Consider the following 14,390-nt stretch of genomic DNA (forward strand, 5'->3'; position numbering starts at 1 on the left):
GTTAGTGTGCATCATAGCGACTGGTCGACTGGTTGTTCATTCACTTGGGCTTTTATATATATAGATATTTTGCATTGGTTGTTGGTTTGTTGGTTTTTAAAAATTGCTTTGTAAGAGTTCTTTATAGTGTAAATTGGTCCTTTTTTTATATGGATTGCTTCATGTATTTTTAATAAATGTGTATGAGTTTAAATATGTAAGCCCATGACAAGGACGCCTCCTTTTCCTTGGCCTGGGGGGCGGTGTGCTGGTTGGTCTTCTCTTTACCTCAAGGGTGTGTGCTTTAGCTCCAACTTGCTCTATTTTACCTCCTAACTTACCTCAGAGCAAACATACATTAGCACTGCACGAGCAATTAGTTTTTCCCTAAAAAACAATTCACAGTCTCATGTGAGGAAAGCATAATACTGTGCAGCATGTTATATACTCCAGAAACAAGTAATAGCACTGTTTCTATGGTTACAAGTGATTCGTTTCCCTCCTTGGCTGGTTTTCATTACAAAGGGCCCAGTCTCTTTGCCTGAGTCATTCTGGATGAATGAGACATGGGAATGAGCTGGGATAGATGGAGGGAAGTAAGAAGAGTAGGCAAGACAGTGCTAAAGATCTTTATTTTGAGAGTTAAGATGCTGGTGGACCTCCTCAGCAGAGGGAGTCATTTTCCATCCTGATGAGGGTGGGTGATCCTGTAGAACAGTACAAGTATATCATGGCTCATTAGCTCGTAGGACAAATATTGATTGGCTTGTAGTCATTTTAGGATGACAGAGTTGCAATTGTTTGCAATGTTAACTTCAAAGGTTATATGGGGAAGCGGGTGGGACGAAGACCAAAGAAAGGTAATTGTGCCATTCCGATTGGAGTGGGGGATCCTCCTTTTAAATCTGTTGCCTTAGGTATCTATTGCTGTGTAACTGATTACATCAGACTTAGCAGCTTAAAAGTAAACAGTTTTTATCTCACAGTTTCTCTGCATCAGGGGTCTGGTAGCAGCTTATCTGGGTTCTGCTTCAGGGTCTCTCAGGAACTGATAGTTACTATGCTGGGACTAAGGTTATCTGAAGTTTTGATTGTGGCTGGAGGATCTGATTCTAAGATAACTCACTCACATGTTGACAGGTCTCAGTTCCTTACCGAGCGAACCTCCCCATAGAGCTAGAACGTCCTCATGATGGGGCAGTGAGTGATCTAAGAGATAGAACAAGGAGGCAGCCAGCTAGTCTCGGAGTCACACACTGTCACTCCCACCGTATTCTACTCATTAGAAACAAACCACTAAGTTAGCTCACACTCAGGGAAAGAGGAGCTGTATGGAAGAGAGGCATATCAAAGAATTTGTGGACTTACTTTAAAACCATCACACTCAACATTCCTCAAAAACACTTAGCAGACTTCGAACTCTATTCCATTGCTTGCACACATGTATCCATTCACGCCAGAAATATTTATTGGTGTGTTATCTGAATCCCTGCGTACCATTTTAACCATCAGTTCCTGGAACCATTTTATTTTAAAGAATGATATCCTCCTAACAGTGGTCTTTTTTCCTTCCCAGGTGCTTGTTGGGCTTCTTCTTATTCTAGCAGCCATAGAGCTGGCCTTTGTACTCATAGAAGACTCTGGACAAGGCACGGTCCCTCCCGTTAGATATACCAATCCAAGCCTCTACCTGGGCACATGGGTAAGGCCCGTCACCACGTCGGCCCTGTTTATCTTATCTCTATGCAAAGTCATGTAGCTGGAATTTACTCTTTTGAAATGAAATAAAGTCCAATGTCATCTACCTTTTTCAAGGGACCTGTGATGAGGCAAAGCTTGATTATAATGGGGCAAAACAAATGTTAGCTTTTCATCTTCTTTTGAACACTGGTTTATAGAGCCTTCTCCTTAGGGCAAGTACTACCTTTAATGACTAAGATATGTATCTTGTGTACTCATATTTTGCCATCTAAGGATCACATGTGAAACTCAGGTTTATTGATATGAAATAGTTTTCTTAAATGCCATAAATATTACTTTTAAATTGATTGACTGTAGACTATAATCAATGGATCACTATGTATAGCATTGTTTGTATAAGCTTGATAACAGAAATTAATATTTCTTCTACAAGCATGATTTTGGGGGGCTGTCTATCCAGTGTTTTAAAAGCAATTGAATTGATGCCATCATTTTAATTATGCCTCATAATTATTTGGATTTCCCGTCTTTCTTGAAAAATCAGGGCCTCCATTCCCACAGGGCAATGGTCAACTAGGATTGAGTAGCAGTTGCCCCCATGAGACCAGTCATGAGCTCAGTACAGTCTCCCACACTCCACTCAGTAACATGGTCTGCCTTACCCCTGCAGGCATCTTGTTTGTTACCCCTGCTTAGAACAAACACAGAAGGGTCTAAGACAGTGATGGCGAACCTATGACACTCATTTTTTTGGTTGATTTTTCTTTGTTAAATGGCATTTAAATATATAAAATAAATATCAAAAATATAAGTCTTTGTTTTACTATGGTTGCAAATATCAAAAAATTTCTATACGTGGCACGGCACCAGAGTTAAGTTAGGGTTTTTCAAAATGCTGACTCACTGAGCTCAAAAGGTTCGCCATCACTGGTCTAAGAGGCGGTGTGCTGCAGCCCGCTCACAGAGCTGATGGTGTGCATCTCTTCCCAATCCTGCATCTGGGGACATCGTGCTGGAACTTGAAACCCACCACAGTGGGAGTATTTATACCATGGAAATTGGCAACTGCTTAAATCATGGCTTCTCCCCCTGCCCCCAGAATATTGGTTTACTGCGTTTAGGAAACCAACATTTAATCAATTACATCTACTAATAAGTGAGTTGTTACAAGGGAAGTGTTCTTATTGACTGCTTAATCTGCGATACTATTAGAAAATCGTGATGCAGACACCTTGCACCTATCCAGCAGAATATGCCTCCATCACCCGGCTGCTGCAGTGCCTGACGTTAATTTCCTTGGGTCTTGAAAAGATTTTTTCTGGCTCCCAAAGTAACTACATTAAAATGCAGATGGTGACCGTCTGCCTTCTTTGCTAACTTCCCACCCCAGTGTGGTGAATAGAGATGGGGTGCGAACGGGCGTCCCAGGGAGAGCATGGAGGCCCTGAAAAGAGAAAGCTGGGTGGTGTGAGGGAGGAAATCTACAATTTGGCATCTGTGTGCTTTCTGCCCGGCCAGATTAAGTACAACAGTCTCCTCCCGTGGTCCTCCTTTCTTCCTTTGTTCGCTGACATCCCCTTTGCCTCTTTTCCTTGGCTAGTGACGATGTAGTTCAGAACTTGATGTGACTGTCTCTCTAGCTCCTGGTTTTGCTGATCCAACACAGTAGGCGCTGGTGTGTGCAGAAGGACTCTTGGTTCCTGTCCCTCTTCTGGATTCTCTCAATACTCTGCGGCACTTTCCAGTTACAGACTCTGATCCGGATGCTTTTAAAGGTAAGGAGGGAAGAGAGGGTGACACGAGAGGAAACTGTGAGGCCCCTTCTCAGTCTGAGCCACGGGCATGCAGTAAGTTGAGCTCCAGGATAGAATCATATTTAGGGGATTTGATATAGGCTTTAATCACAGATATTCACCTATGGGGGCTGTGTAGACTTCATTTGGATGAATGGTTCATTTTTTCTTTGTTTTGTTTTTCCTTTTCCCATAGGGCAACAACTCCAGTCTAGCCTACTCCTGCCTGTTCTTCATCTTCTATGCATTCCAGATCCTGATCCTGGTCCTTTCAGCATTTTCAGAAAAAGGCTCATCAGATGTGAGACTTGAAATAGACCCACCGCATAGATTATTTTTTTGGATGGCCCCTTGATCAATATATAAGGCATCAGGGGCTAGGTGTCTAGGTCTTACACAGGTTCCCTGAGATGGCTATGTCTCTTGGAAGTCCCCCGAGCCTAGAATACAGTATAAGACCATTTTGTGACATAAGGCAATGGAAGATGACTAGAATATGGAAATATTGACTTGGATTTTGACCTACCAGTCTTTAGCATAGACAGTTAATCCATACCTCTATGCCAGAAGGTCTGATTGTTGTTCAATTGGTGACCTTAGGGTCTCCAAATAAATGTATGTTGACCAGCCTATTTCAGTACCATATCTAGTTTCTAGATCATAAATCAGTTTCTGATTTTAGAGTCCCATGGAGTTCCTGTTTCCAATTGATTTATTTTCTGATTTTTTGTGTGTTTTGCAGAATCCATCACTCACGGCTTCATTTCTGAGTAAAATTACCTTTAGTTGGTATGACAGGTAGGAAATGCCTGGAGAATGGGTTGTCTCTATCCCCACCTCCTCAATCGTTGGAAAGTGATGGAAATCTTAATTTTTCAAAATGCCTCCTGTGGCCTCCATATCTCCTCTTCTTAGAGTCTGAGGATGTTCTGACAGATTAATTTAGTTAATTCCCTTCATTGGGCAGATTGGAAAGCTGAGGAAAAGATGGAATGTATTTGCTCTTGGTAGCCGGGGGTTCCTTGGAGAAAAGGAAGGGCTATAAGGAAAGGAGGCAGTAGAATAGGAGCAGGGGAATGTGGGGGCAGGCAGTGAGCACAGATTTGGAGGGCAAGGGATGAATTGTTGTCCTGGGCTCCCAGAGGACCTGGAGCCGGCATTCTTGTCCTTTGTAGTTCCTTAGACTCTTTTGTCTGGTAACACCCAGGTAATGTTTTCAATGAATAAAACAAAAGACAAAGGTTATTAAGGAAAACAAATATATTGAAATATGGTTATCTAAATATTTTTTTAAAGACCAAATGTGCGATGTGGGAATCAAGTGCTTCTTGATTAATGCATTAAATAACAAGATCTAGTGATGGGTCTAACAATGACCATAGTTTCACCGTAGTGATGAATGTAAATGAGCTATGAAAACATCTGTGATTTCTCCCAGGGACAAAGGCACAGGTACTCCTTTTTACAACTCTGGTTGGCTGCCTTTACTCATAATAGAAGGAAAAGCTAAATATCAGTTACAAGCTTTTAAAAATAAAGACATAATTTGTTTTCTATCCCTTTTCTCAAATCCTAGGTTGAGGAGCTCTGACCTAGGGAGACAATATGGAGGTGGCCTCCAGATCTGCTCAGTTCCTTAAGAGCATCATGGAGGCCCCTGCCGGAGATGCCAGAGCAGCAAAGAGGCAGCCAGTGTTGAGGAGGAAGGAGCAGGCGCAGGGGGAGGTGATGCCCTTTTGGCTCTTAATTCAGTAAAGCCTCTCCCCTTCTCTTCTCTTATCTTCTACCACCTTCTGTGTCCCTTTCCTGTTCTCCTCACTCTTCTGTCAAGATTAAAGGGTCAGGAGATGGAGTAGTGGAGCAAGGGAGAAGTCTCGTTCTTCTGGCCCTCCATCCCAGAACTGGGGCGTGGGCTTTGATAGAGGCTTCCAGGAGACAGCTCTGACCCAGCCTGTAAGGTCTCAGCCTCTGGCTCATCTCATTCTAGCATTGTTCTGAAAGGCTACAAGCAGCCTCTGACGCTCGAAGATGTCTGGGATGTGGATGAGCAGAGTAAAACCAAGGTGCTAGTCAGCAAGTTTGAAACACACATGGCCGGGGAGCTGCCGAAGGCCAGGCGGGCGCTGCAGAGACGGCAGCAGAAAGCCCAGAGGAACTCTGGAACCAAGCTGCACGGGCTGAACAAGAACCAGAGTCAAAGCCAAGATGTCCTTGTCCTGGTAACTTTTCCACGAGGGTCTGTGTGAATGTGTTGTATGTCTCAGGCAAGAGGACATCCGTGTCATGGTGATTCTGTTCTCACATTTTTTACATCATTTATACTTTGCAGTGTATTTTATATTATTATTTATAATCACAACACTAAAAATACCTTAGTGATGGAAACATAGGGGTATGATGCACTATTTGCTTTCCTTTGGGGTATATTTGAAATTTTCTATAATAAATGTTTGTTTGTTTGTTTAATCCTCACCCGAGGATATTTTTCCATTGATTTCAGAGAGAGTAGAAGAGAGAGGGAAAGATAGCAAGAAACATCAAAGTGAGAGAAACACATCGATTGGTTGCCCCTGCACACCCCTGACTAGGGTCGGGCCAGGGAGGAGCCTGCAACTGAAGTACATGCCCTTGACCAGAATCAAACCCGGGACCCTTCGGTCCACAGGCCAACACTCTATCCACTGAGCCAATCTGGCTAGGGCTAATAAAATGTTTTTTCAAATAGAAAGATAGAATGAAATAATACCTTAGCGTTCTAGAATTTGTACCTTAGTGGAATTTAGCATTGGCAGTTAATTCGTTGGCTTTTTTTTTTAACTTGAAAATACTTATTGGGAGTCACTGTGCGTCGCCAAACCTGTACAAGAAGGTGACAGGGCTCAGGGCTCTGCCCTGGAGCTGTCAGTGCAGGACAGAACGTACACTCGCAGCTCTGGGGACACTGTTGCTGTTTGGTGTTGTACCTAGGAAGAGGCTAAAAAGAAAAAGAAGAAGTCTGGGACCGCAGAAGACTTTCCTAAGTCCTGGTTGGTCAAGTCCCTCTTCAAAACCTTCTATGGCATACTCCTGAAGTCATTCCTGCTGAAGCTGGTGTACGACACGCTCACGTTTCTGAACCCACAGCTGCTGAAGTGAGTCTCAGCCCAGCGCTGTCTCGGCGCCTCCTCTACCACTCTCCCTTTTGCTCCCTGTGTCTGCAGCAGGAACTTATCATTAAAAATAATTTTTTTATTGATATCAGAGAGGAAGAGAGAGAGAAACATCAATGATGAGAGAGAATCATCGATCGGCTGCCTCCTGCACTCCCCCAGCTGGAGATCGACCTTGCAACCCAGGCGTGTGCCCTGACTGGGGTGGGAATCAAACTGACCTCCTGGTTCATAGGTCGATGCTCAAACACTGAGCCACGCCGGCCAGGCCATTGAATTTTCACTTTAAAAAATGCTCACCATTTTCTTCCATCGTACAGTGTTGTGTTCAGGAAGGGTGCAAGGTAGCTTTCCAAACCTAAGATATGTCCTTTAGCTGTCCTTCCTCTTTGTCATGTTTCCCTCCATTCCAACTCTCCCTTCCCTCCCCTTATACCCCTGGAAGCCAGATACTTGTTAGATGTTCTTTCTTGTTAAACAAAACTTCTATGGGTTGAGCCACATCCAAGAGGTGGGCAGCATATCCCAGGAGAGCCTTGTACCTCGTGTCTGTAACCTCATTGCTCCACAGTCTCAGCCTTCCATGGGAGGTTCAGGTTAATCATGACAAGACCTAACAATCTGCCCGGATCTATGAATGAACGATCCTCCAGGGGAAGCCCTTCTAACTCATTCTGGATACATGTCCTAATTCCTTCCAGGCTTGCCTTGTCTAGGAGCAAATTGATTTGTCCCACAAGTTGATTTATATCAAGGGCTGGAGGGAGACAGGGACAAAGCTCTGTACATCATCCATAATCCTGTCTCATAGTCATGGGTCATCAAACCTAAGCTCTTCCTGCTCATCTTCAAACCAAAGCAAGAGCACTAGCATGATTGTGGCACCCCATCTTCCAAGAGCATCGGGCGGTTCTGGTCACTTTGTCACCTACAGGGGAGGGGAGGGTAGCTAGCTGTGCGCGAGGAGTGTGGAGCCCTCGGAGGCTTGGCGGCCATCACTTACTCGGTTTTGCTCTGGCAGATTGGTGATCTCCTTCGCAAATGACCGTGACGCCTATGTGTGGATTGGGTATCTCTATTCAATCCTTTTCTTCGTTGTGGCCCTTGTCCAGTCTTTCTGCCTTCAGTATTACTTTCAATTGTGCTTCACACTGGGCGTGAATGTACGGACAACCATCATGGCCTCCGTATATAAAAAGGTAAGTGGACTGTATCGGGCATCACCAAAGAAAGCTCCCTTAGTAAACGTGAGCACTTACTAGTATTCCAAGATGGAGGGAAATTTGGTGAAAATGATAACTGGCCTTAACTCTTGATTTTGACTAGCTATACAGCCTTATTTAATGTTACTTTGGAAATTAAAATATGAAATGTGTGTACATAGATATAGGTATCTGGGGAGGAGGGGGAGATGCAATCCAGGGGAAAATTGGCAAGCTGTTCTCTGCCCAGGACCTGCCTTTTCAGCCTTGCAAACCTCTTCTTCTTCCTACCTCTCAACAAGGTGAAAACGTCTTGGGAAAGAATTTAAAGTCAGAAAGAAGCAGGCCAAGGGCAGACTCTTAAAACCACCAACATTTAAATGCAATACTACATGAAACAGCATTCATAAGGCCTGGGCATCCATCTCAAATTGCAATTTTGCCATAGGCTAGAATGCTCTATGGACCAGGGCTTTATCCCTCTAGAGTAGACCCACTTTTGCTTAGAGACTTCTTTTTCTAAATCTTTAGTGGCTGACTAACCCCTCCTCTGCCTGACTCTTTTTTTTTTTTTTTTAAATATGTTCACTCTGCCTTCTGAGTTCTGCAGACCTGGGAGCTTTTCCATCTCCTTATGATGGTTTTGCTCATCTTCCCTCTGATGTGCTGCTTTTAACGTTTTAACTGTATTTTTCTTATATCCTAGATACTAAGGTGAAGTCTCATTTTGTCCCTTAAAAATGAAAATAGAGTTCATTGTATCTCAATAAAGAAGAAATAAGTAAAAAGAAAGAAATGGAGCTATAATAGTTATGAGCATTGACTATAAGCCCAAGGAGAGAATTCATACATGAGAAGATAGGAATGTTTGTAGGCCAGAACATCAAACAGTTGCCTTTTCTTCCTGTTATTCTTTCACCACTAGAGAGTTCCATCATTGATTTCTCCATGGCAGTCCCTGGGTTTCTCCTTTGCTTTCCTCTCTTACGGCGCCAATGTGTCTTTTTATTCCCTCAGTAGATGTTGACTCGTCAAGACACCCAGACAAGTAATCCAGATGTCTTTGGGTTAAAAGTCTGATCAAGTCCTTGGAACTCCCAGAAACCCTCACACTGGCATTTGCCTCCTCACAAATCAGTGTTTTAGTCACCTTATTCCCTCTGAAGATACTAGATTTCTGCTGGTTTGCAGGCTATCAGGTCACTAACTAGGCTGTCTCAGCCATTTCTACAAATGTACATTTTTACAATTGTGATCATTCATTCCCACTAGTTTGATTCTTAATATATTCCAGGTTTTGCAACTGTTACAATCTAAAAGGAATTTATAAAATAGAGCTCTTAGTGAGACAAATAAGTATTGCTAATAAAATAGAATTTAAAACAGACTAATTTCCTATGTTTAGTCAATGCTTCATTTATGAAATGTCAAGAGACATTTTTAAGATTCATTATCAATCCATAGCCCTGTGAAATAATTGCATTATCCTTATTTTACAGAGAAATAAGGCTTAGTGCTATGCAATGCCTATAGTCACATAGCCAAGACCTGTCCCCAGACAAGGGCTATTTGGACTAAATCAATGACTTTTCCACTTCATTGAGATTTACTGAAAAAAGAAAAGTATAGTGATTATCTTGAAGGGTAATTAGATGTTACTTTTCTTTTCCATACCGAAGGGGAAGCATAGAAGTGGACTGATTTCTCTAGAACTTTAGTAGCTTAACATTTTAGGAAATTTCCCTCTTTTTTACTGTATAACCAAGAATCCTGGTATGTTCCTAAGAAGAATGTATTGGTGGATTAAGATGACAGTAGAATTTCTAGGAGAAATATTGGGGTAAAAATCTAGGGCCACTTGTAGCCCATACACTATCTTTGTGGGAATTAGAAGAAAGCTTTCCTTCTTCCAGGAAGATGGTGACTGGTGAGCATAGTGCAAGATGGTTTGAGAATCCACCTCTGACTCTAAAGTGCCAGAACTCCTTGTAAGTGACAGAACTATGGGGATCAGCCTTCTGATCTCTTTAACATGAGAACAAACAGGAGGCCCATACTATAAGATTCAGGTATCTAGACATTGTCTGCAAATTTCTGACAAGAAACTAGTCATTTTTCTTCTAATGTGTGAGCCCCACAACTTTCCTCCCCATTCTAAGATCTCTGCCCTTCTTTGGAATGGTTGCAACCTCCTCATTAGAGTATGGCTCCAAATGACATTGCCACATCAAAAGTCTGCAAGGCCAGAATCAATACATGCTGCCTCTCTTCACCCCTCCATTCAATCCATCTTTCAATATTTGATTCCCTACCCTGTGGCATGTGATACAATAGTGAAATGGACAGATGTAGTCCTTGTCCTCACAGAATTTATATCTGGTGGGGAAATAGAAAAAACAAAACAATTACAGCTCAGGGTGATGAATAGAATGAAAGAGGTAAGCACAAGATGTTATAAGAGTACACGGGTGGGGGTGGGGGGTATCAAACCCAAGCTTGAAAGTCAGTGAAGTCTTCTCAGAATATGTTCTATCTAAGCTGACCCTAAAGAATAAATAGGAATTTTATGAGCAAAAAAGTGTGGGGAGGTGTGGGTTTGGAGAAGGTGAGAATAACAGGAAAGCATAGTCAAGAATGAGAGAACACGGTGTGTGAAATTTGGAGGCAAGAAGGCACAGCCCCTTGAAAATGTTGTGTATACATGGAGCCCATCCTTTTGCCGTGTTCTCACTTCCGAAGTTCCCCCTTTTACCTCTCAGTATCCTTGGCCTTGTCCATGGGTCCCAAGTCAATCTTTATCTTTAGGCACTGAACCTGTCCAACCGGGCGAGGAAGCAGTACACCGTTGGGGAAACAGTGAACCTGATGTCTGTGGATGCCCAGAAGCTCATGGACGTGACCAACTTCATCCACCTGCTGTGGTCAAATGTTCTACAGATTGTGTTATCCATCTACTTCCTATGGATAGAGCTGGGACCCTCAGTATTAGCGGGTGTTGGGGTGATGCTGCTCCTAATCCCAGTTAATGGGGTAATCGCCACCAAGAATAAGGCTATTCAGGTAAACAAGCAGAGCACCCTATGGATATATACACTTTATTCGAAGTCTAAAGTCTTTTGCTTATTTTATTCTAACTCTTGGTGGGAGTGCGGACAGAGCAAAGCTGATGGAAGACTTTCCACCATCCCAAATGAACTTGGTTTTTTCTATCTCCCCTTTTTATGTTCTAACTACTCTTAGGGTTTATATACGCTATCTTCCTTCATGTTACAGGAACAAGCCTGATTGGATAGAGAAGAGCTGCCCAGAGACCCTGAACATAATTATCTCTTCCACCATGCTCCACTGGGCTCTTCTTAGAACAGTGATTATTGGTCCTGTTTCTTCATCATAGCAATACACACCAACCACACAGAGCATTCACAGAGTGACTCAAACTTTAAGCCTAAATCCTAGCAACCAACCTTGCTAGCACTAGGTGGGCGGTCCTTAGTGCTGCCAGAAATCATAAGTGGGGTGTGTGGACTCCATGGTGTACATGATTTATTCATTCATTTTGCATTCATTTAGTTACAAATTATTTTGAGAATATTTATTGTACATATTGCTTTTCTGGGAACACAACCGCAAGTAGACAGGCTCTTGTTCTAGTAGAGTTTACATTCTACTTGGGGTGGAGAGTCAAGCCATAAACAAAAGCAAAGAAAAAAATATCAGGTCATGACAAGTACTCTGCAGAGAATTGAATAGGGTGATGTGATAGCAAGTGAGTGGGTAGTTGTTTTAGATTACGGGGTCAGGAAAGGCCTCTGTGAGGAGGGGATATTTGAGCTGAGCTCTGAACAACACAAGCCTGACCATGAAGGAGCAAGCCTTGAGAAAAATAACCTGGGACGAGAGAATAGTTAGGCCAATGCTTGGGGGGCAGACATAAGCTTGGCACGTTCAAGGGTCAGAAAGAAGTTGGGTGTGGCAGGGGCAGAGTGGGCAAAGAGAGTGGGAGAGACACATTCCATCACTTGGCACCTCAAATTCTTGCCAGCCGCAAGTACTACCAAGACCTACCATCTGCATCTACAGCAAATCTGGACCTTTTCACATGGAAGTGTGTTTTATTTTTGTTTTACTTTTTCCTGGCAGGCAAAAAATATGAATAAGAAAGACAAACGTTTGAAGATCATGAATGAGATTCTCAATGGCATCAAGGTGAGAAGCCAGGGGTATGGCTGGCCCTTCTCTGTGTGCAGTGACGGCAGGTCTTGGCCTTAACAAACCTGGTAGAGGCTGTGGACTCCTGCTTCTAGGCCTGTGGGGTGTCCTGTGACATCAAAAGTCTGCAAGGCCAGAATCAATACATGCTGCTCTCTTCACCCCTCCATTCAATCCATCTTTCAATATTTGATTCCCTACCGTGTGCCATGTGATACAGTAGTGAAATGAACAGTCTCCTGTTTCTTCTCAGGGCCTCATTGGTACCTTGATTTCTATATATTTACCATAAGTGGTTTGTTTTGTTTTACATCACCTTGCAAATTGTTGATTGTGCACAAACGTAGACAAAATGATACAATCAATCCCCATGGGCATCAGCCAGCTCCAGCAATAATTGACATGACCTAACTAGCTTCATCTATAACCCCATTCTCCACTTCATGCTCTGCTGAATTATTTTAAAACAAATCTCAGATTATCTTGTTGTTTCATTAGTAAATACTTTCTATATATTTCTAAAAGAAAGACTTGTTTTTTTTAAAAAAAATTGTATTTTTATTGATTTCAGAGAGGGAGGGAGAGGGAGAGAGAGATAGAAACATCAATGATGAGAGAGAATCATTGATCGCTGCCTCCTTCATGCCCCCTGCTGGGGATTGAGCCTGCAACCCAGGGATGTTCCCTGAACTAGAATCGAACCCGGGACCTTTCAGTCCATAGGCCAACACTCTATCCACTGAACCAAACTGGCTAGGGCAACTGTTGGTTAGTTTGAATAAGGATCCAAAGAATATCCACATAGGGCACTTAGTTGGTAGTGCTTTTAATCTACAACAGTGACCCCTGTCAGTCCATATTCATCCTTATTAAATGTCCTGCCACCCTTGCACCTGGAGCACTGATTTGTGGCCCAGAGAGCATGTTTTGATACCTCAGTCAGTTTTTAAAACTCACTGAGGCTTGGGCCCTACTTCAAACCATTTAAATTAGACTCTCTAGGGGTAAGCCCCAGGCATATATTATATTTCAAAAGCTCCCTAAGTGATTCTAATATGCAGCTAAGGTTGAAAACCCATTGTCATTGCCTTGATCTATTATTTCATTAGGAGTTACAAAGGGGTGATATTTTAATTCTATTATTCCTTTGGCATTGGTTAGCTAAAATTGTATAAAAAGGCGTTATCCTAAAATAAAATTTATATAGGATAGAAAGGATAAATGCTTCTTTTCTTTCCTCTATTTACCAACTTTCAAAATAATGCATTTCATCTTCCAAAGGTGACCAATGAGGTGTTTTTAAAATATATATGTTGTTTTGAATTCATGGATTTTACACCCAAAGTTCTTGAAAGTGCAATGGAAGCCCCTTCTAATGCCCTGATATGTCTCCACAGAGGGCTCTGATATGCCTTCCTGCTGATGTGGCAAAATGAACAGATCTGGTTTTGAGTTTTACCTCTATCACCAGCTAATTGGTGAGGTTGAGCAAGTTACTTAGCCTCTCTCAACTTGTTTCCTTAACGTAAAAAAATGAATAAAATAATTCTACAAAAGTAGGAGACTAACTCTTCCTAGTTTGCCCAGGACTTTCCAGGATTGGCACCAAAACCCTTGTGTGCTGGGCAGCTCTTAGTCCCGGGCAAACTGGGACAGTTGGTCACGCTTAGATTGTTACAAAGATTCAGTAAAATAACGTCTATAAAATGTTTGTACATAGTAGGTTGTCAACAAATATAAGCTATGTTTCTGTAACCAAGCTTTATAATCTGGATTTCTGCCCCCTCCCCACATTTTGGGGGCCATGTCCTAACACCTGGGTGGACGAGACACCAGTGTCCTTTGGGGCAACGGTGTGAGCTGTGTTCTTTTCTATCCTATTAGATCCTGAAATATTTTGCCTGGGAACCTTCATTCAAAAACCAAGTCAATGACATTCGGAAGAAAGAGCTCAAGAATCTGCTCACCTTTGGGCAGATGCAGTCGATGATAATGTTCCTCTTATACTTAACTCCAGTCCTGGTGAGTGACAGTCAATGGGCGGGTCAGCTTCCTGAGGAAGAAAGTCTGTCCTAGATAGACTTCCCAGAACCTCTAGGTCTCACCAGGAAGTCCAAACTCTGCCCCCCCCCCCCCCCCCCCCCGCTCAACTCCCTATACTACCTCATGCCCAACTCTAGTTTCACCCTCGTGTATAGTTTGGTGGTCTGGGGGCCCAGAGCAAGTTGCCAGGGTGTCCAGGAATGGTTTGCAAAGGAGGGCCTCTTGTCTTCTCAGGGAGGCCATGTGGGTCAATAGAGGAAGAAACACTGATATAGGAGCCAAGTTCTAGTCCCAGCAATGCCATTAATTGACTT

At 42.8% G+C, this 14,390-nt stretch overlaps 1 protein-coding gene across 1 annotated transcript in view; it reads left to right on the top strand.

Moving 5' to 3' along the window:
• Positions 1 to 14,390, top strand: part of ABCC2 (ATP binding cassette subfamily C member 2) — a gene marked incomplete at its 5' end in the record, with an annotated part of 60,914 nt that overhangs the window by 14,331 nt on the left and 32,193 nt on the right. Inside the window, 10 exons of the mRNA XM_081104429.1 lie at positions 1,556 to 1,681; positions 3,321 to 3,455; positions 3,670 to 3,774; positions 4,216 to 4,271; positions 5,461 to 5,692; positions 6,441 to 6,604; positions 7,644 to 7,821; positions 10,630 to 10,884; positions 11,965 to 12,030; positions 13,918 to 14,055. Coding sequence (XP_080960555.1) covers positions 1,556 to 1,681; positions 3,321 to 3,455; positions 3,670 to 3,774; positions 4,216 to 4,271; positions 5,461 to 5,692; positions 6,441 to 6,604; positions 7,644 to 7,821; positions 10,630 to 10,884; positions 11,965 to 12,030; positions 13,918 to 14,055 — 1,455 coding nt within the window. The remainder of the gene's footprint in view (positions 1 to 1,555; positions 1,682 to 3,320; positions 3,456 to 3,669; positions 3,775 to 4,215; positions 4,272 to 5,460; positions 5,693 to 6,440; positions 6,605 to 7,643; positions 7,822 to 10,629; positions 10,885 to 11,964; positions 12,031 to 13,917; positions 14,056 to 14,390) is intronic.

This window comes from Myotis nattereri, assembly GCF_964212035.1.
Source record: "Myotis nattereri genome assembly, chromosome: 13".
Lineage (NCBI taxonomy): Eukaryota > Metazoa > Chordata > Mammalia > Chiroptera > Vespertilionidae > Myotis > Myotis nattereri.